The sequence below is a fragment of the Vicia villosa genome, linkage group LG4 (assembly GCF_029867415.1).
Source record: "Vicia villosa cultivar HV-30 ecotype Madison, WI linkage group LG4, Vvil1.0, whole genome shotgun sequence".
NCBI lineage: Eukaryota > Viridiplantae > Streptophyta > Magnoliopsida > Fabales > Fabaceae > Vicia > Vicia villosa.
The window spans coordinates 25,701,079-25,706,511 of record NC_081183.1 but is presented as its reverse complement, the minus strand read 5'-3'; the positions used below and the strand labels follow the sequence as shown (position 1 = coordinate 25,706,511).

Here is a 5,433-nt window from a genome sequence, read left to right as displayed (position 1 = left end):
CCAGGAGGTCATGAAGGTGGTTTTTTCCATGTCTTCGGGAGCCATTTTAATCTGATTATACCCCGAGAATCCGTCCATGAATGAAAACACTGAAGCTTGCGCGGTGTTATCCACTAGTATGTCTATGTGCGGCAGTGGGAAGTCGTCCTTTGGACTTGCCTTATTTAGATCTCTGTAATCAACACACATGCGTACCTTTCCGTCTTTCTTAGGTACTGGCACTATATTGGCGATCCATGGCGGATATTCAACTACGGCGAGGAAACCTGCGTCAAACTGCTTGAGTACCTCTTCTCGGATTTTGTTATCCATGTCAGGCCGAACTCTTCTGCGTTTTTGTCTGACAGGTGTACAACCCTCTTTGAGTGGTAGCCTATGCACGACGATGTCTGTATCCAGCCCAGGCATGTCACGGTATGACCAAGCGAATATTTCCACATAGTCATGGAGGAGTTTGACCAGTGTTGCTTTTATGCCCACGTTCAGTGTTGCCCCAATCTTGATTTCCTTGGGTTCTTTGTCGGTGCCCAAGTTTATGATTTCGATTGCTTCTTGAGGAGGGAGCATGCTTTTGGATTCTCTGTCCATTAGCCTTGACAATTCTTCTGGAAGTTCATCGTCTTCCTCATCCCCTTCCTCAGACTGATCAGCGAGAGCCTCGAATTTATATTGAGTTTCAGCAGTATTATTATCGGTGATGTTAGAAGGTGATCTGCACAAGTTTATGTTTTTATTTTTTTAGTATGCAATTATGATTGTGCTTTGGTTTTATGCAAGAATGTTATTTGTCATTTCGAGAAAGTGAATGCAAGAACGAGACAAAGTTTTCGATACCAAATGCAAACGACAATTTTATTCATAAACTTAACTTTGAAAGTAAATGGGGCCCTTACAAACCAACTCTATGCTTCGGGCGAGGCATGAGCGACATTGTTTTTTTTAATAATTGAAAGGGAAATAAAACACACGACAAAAACAAATTACTTTGAAACGTAAACTATCTCCGGTATCTCCAAGCTTGTCCAATTTTGAAGTTGTTCTCCTGGCCTAATCATCCGGATGAAATTGGACGTTCCTTCCATACTAGATATCATGGATACATGCTCATATCCACCTGTGACAAAAGTCTGTGCGATCGGAGGGAATCGTTGCTCTTCCTTTGCAGCCTTCTTTGTTGATTGGCATCCTAACCCCAGACGATCTTTCTTCTCTTGCACTTCTGGAATTTTGCCCCAGCCTTCCATCTTTGTGTCTTGCAGGTCTCTCCAGGATGTTACCGCCCTTCGCGTTTTCTCAATTGGCAGTGTGACAGCAGTGGCAATCTCTAGTGCTTGGAACGAAGTCTCTAATGCTTTTTCCCCAGCCTCAATGTATCGGTATGAGTCTAGATTGCTGACAAATATGTCCTCCTCCCCACTGACGGTTACTATAGAGTTTCCATCCACAAATTTCACCTTTTGATGCAGGGTAGAGGTAACTGCCCCAGCAGCATGGATCCAAGGGCGTCCCAATAAACATGTATAGGCAGGCTCAATCTCCATCACTTGGAAATTGATGCAGAAAGTGTGAGGGCCTATTACCACAGGGAGGTCCACCTCGCCAAACACCGGGCTTTGCGACCCATCAAAGGCTTTGACCACCAGACGGCTTGGTCTTATTACCAGTCCTTCCAAATCTATCTTGTCTAAGGTGGCCTTTGGCATCACATTTAATGACGACCCTGTGTCGATCAGCACTCTAGACAGATGAGCTTTCCCACATTGTATGGAGATATGCAGGGCTTTGTTATGCTCTTTCCCTTGTGAGGGCAACTCGTGTTCACTGAAGCTTAAGCATGCCCCAGCAGTAAGATTAGCCACCATTCCATCAAATTGATTTACAGTGATGTCTTTGGTTACATGGGCAGCACTCAAGATCTTCATCAGGGTGTCTCGATGTTTTTCTGAATGAATTAACAGCGAGAGGAGTGATATCCTGGATGGAGTTTGGTGCAACTGATCCACTACCTTATAATCACTTTTCTTGATTAATACCAAGAATTCTTCGGCATCTTTGTTAGTGATCTCCTTGTCTATGGGTGTGCTTCTTTCAGTAGGGACCACAGTATCTTGATCATTTGCTTGTGCTGAATTCTCCTTTGATTTTGCAGTATTGAATATGCGACCGCTACGAGTCATACCCCCAGGCCCGACGATGTTTGTCACATCGGTACTAGTATTAGACTCATATTCCCACGGGACTGCTTTCATCTTGTCCACAGGGTATGGATCCCTGACTGGGATAATCCTAGTGTGTACTTGTGCGGGTATCAGCAGTGTGGCTTTGGCGCAAGGGATGATCAATGTCTTCCTTGCCCCTTGCCTTGGTATCATTAACGGTTCATTCCTGTCCAGCATGGCCACATACTCTTCCTCAGGATATTCTTTAAACTGAACTACCCCTTGATTCACGAGTCTTTGCAAGGTTGTCTTAAAGGCTTCGTTATGTTCGAGGACGAACCCCTTTGCAAGTAGATACCTCTTAAGGGCATCTATGGGGGAGCTCCGTTGTTGAACAAATTCTTGCTCTGTGACTACCTCTATTGCATTGACTGCGCCATCATGGCGGGGCATAGGGTTTGTCTTCACATTAGGTTTGTCAAAAGCAATTGCTCCTGACTCTATCAGGTCCTGAACCTTGTGCCTAAAGGCCCAACATTTTTCCAATGTATGCCCCGGAGAATTGGCGTGAAATTCACACCTCTCATTAGCTTTGAAGTTGGGCATAGTCTTTCCGGGAATCGGAGGTGGCATAGGCCTGAGTTCCACTAACTGCTCATTTAATAGATACTTCAGTATCTCACTTTTAGAAGTGGGCAAAGGGTCGAACTTCCTCGGGGGGCCTTGGAATCTTTGTTGAGGTGGGTATGTCATGGGAGGTCTAAACTCTTGGTGCACTACTGCATTGGTCTCCCCTTCCTTCTTTTTAGCGAAGGTTGAGGTGGGCCTCTTAGAGTGATAAGAGTTAGATGAAGCTCTTTGTATTTTCCCATCCTTGATTCCGTCCTCAATTCTTTCTCCGATAACCACTAGATCTGAAAATCCCGAGGATACGCTTCCAATCATTTTATCGTAATATGGTCCTTGCAGAGTTCTCATAAACATGTCAACCAGCTCTTTTTCCAATAGTGGAGGTTGGACTCGAGACGCCAGTTCTCGCCATCTTTGGGCGTATTCCTTGAATGACTCTTCCTTTTTCTGGGACAAGTTCTGCAGTTGCATCCGATTGGGTGCCATGTCCAGATTGTACTTGTACTGCTTTAGGAATGTATTAGCAAGGTCGTTCCAGCTTCGGATATGTGCCTTTTCCAACTGCATATACCATTCAACAGATGCCCCACTCAGGCTGTCTTGGAAGAAATGCATCATTAGTTTTTGATCACTGGCGTAAGCAGCCATCTTCCTGACATACATGCGCAGATGACTTCTAGGACATGTAAGTCCCTTGTATTTCTCAAAGTTAGGTATCTTGAACTTATGAGGAATAGTCAAATCCGGCACCAAGCTCATTTCGTAGGTATCCACATCAAAGACATCGTATCCTTCTACTGCCTTCAGCCTTTCTTCCAGCGCCTTGATTTGTCCGTTATTTCTAGCGCTCTCTTCAGAATCAGCTTGGGTTTGCTTATGTTGGGACTCCTGATTCGGCTCGTCTACCTCCCCATATTGTAAATCCACATAGTCCTCATCCTTAGGTGGATTGTTAGCAGGGATGCGAACAGTGCGAGGCGCCCCCTCTTTCTGAGTAGCGGGAATGAATCCTTCATGGGAAGCTTCTCCCTCTTCATGGGTTTTGGTAACCCTCTTTGATGAGTGGGTGTTTGACTTATGAGGGTCAAAGCCTCGAACATATCCTAACAGTGGATTGCCATCGTTTGGCGTCTCCTCGTACCGATTCCGAGCTTCCCTCGCTCTTTCATGCTCATCCTTAATGTCCTTCATGAAGCTCAACATTTGAGCCATTCCTCCCTTAATCTCATCCACAGTACCTTTCAGCTGGGTTACTTCCTCACGAAGGGCGGCTTGGTTCTGTTCCAATTGTTCCATTGCCTTTTTCTTTTGAGATCTTGTCTGAATCCGCGGTTGAGTTGCAATGGTGTGACTGAATATGAAGATAGTTTTTCTTATGTTTTTTTTTGAAATAAATATGATGTGCATGATATGCATGCTATGCTTATGCTATGTTCATGTCTTATCCACATTATTATAGTAAATATACATTCTTTTTTTTATTCTTTTTCTTCTTTTTTTCTTCTTTTTTTTCGCATATATTTATTTGGTGAATATTGTAGGAACAATAAGTAAATGCAAAAAATAAACACACTTTATTAATTGAAAGGAAATACCACTTCATTGTTGGTTTACAAAAAGGAAAGGGAAACTGAAATTAAAATACTCAAAATAATTTAAATTAAAAGTACTTGAAATAAAAACAACCAGGAAATAACATAAAGCTAAGAACGCCTTTGGATGTCTTCTTGGAACTTGTCCACCATGTCTCTACAAAGCTTCATGAACTCTTTGACTTCTTCGGGAAGGATGATAGGAGATGATTCTGCTTTTGCCAAACTCTTTGGAATATCTTGAATTAAATCATTACACAAAAAGACTAGCTTATCATAATCATCGCGACATTTCTCATAGTCTTCAAGCATCTTAGGAACCATGCTCACATGCTCGTAAGCTGTAGAAACAATTGTGTATTGTCTTTTCCAATAGTCTCTTTCGTTCAAGGCTGCCTCGTGTATCTCTTTTTCTCTCATGAACACTTCCCGAAGTGATACCATGGCTTGATATGCTCTATTATACTCACCGGTGCGCTGTAAAAGTGCTTCTTCAGTGACTAGTCTCCTTGCGCGTTCTTGTTGTTCAGCATTGAGGGCTTCTTGAAGATCATATTTGAGGGTCCTTATTTCATCCTCTTGATCCTTAGTTCTATCAGTTAATTCAAAGACTACAGCTTCTAGATTTTTCTCGGATTCCGCTTTGTCATGGGAAGCCTTCTCATAACGCCTTCTCCACCTTGCAATTTCCGCATTAGCTTGCTCCAACCTCTCATCGTGAGCCTCTAAATTAAAATTAGCACTTAAATACCCTTCAGTTGCACGCTTCCTCTTACCCCTTTGTCTATCATTCTCCTCCTTCATGGCTTGAAGTTCTTGATTTTTCTCTTTGAGGTCAAAGCGTAGTTGACTCTTTTCGTTGGTAAGTTGATGCAAATCAAGTTCTAGTTTCTCTTTCTCCTTTTGGGATGCCTCTAGGGCAGCCTTGATTCCTTCTATCTCTTCGATGGATAGAGGAACAGGATCAGGAGAATCAGGCTTGTATGCGGGATCCACAACAAAAGGTAGCAAAATCTTCCCAACTCTTTCTTGGACCCATGTGGTGTAAGGTG

The 5,433-nt window shown here is 43.2% G+C and overlaps 1 protein-coding gene across 1 annotated transcript; it reads right to left on the bottom strand.

Annotated features, from left to right (window-relative positions):
• Nucleotides 1-251: 251 nt before the first annotated feature.
• Nucleotides 252-4,001, bottom strand: LOC131596918 (uncharacterized). Its single transcript, XM_058869652.1, has 3 exons — nt 3,573-4,001; nt 1,278-2,621; nt 252-389 (listed from the first exon to the last, which is right to left on the bottom strand). The coding sequence occupies exons 1-3, from the start codon at nt 3,999-4,001 to the stop codon at nt 252-254; spliced, it is 1,911 nt and encodes a 636-aa protein (XP_058725635.1).
• Between the last annotated feature and the right edge of the window lie 1,432 nt (nt 4,002-5,433).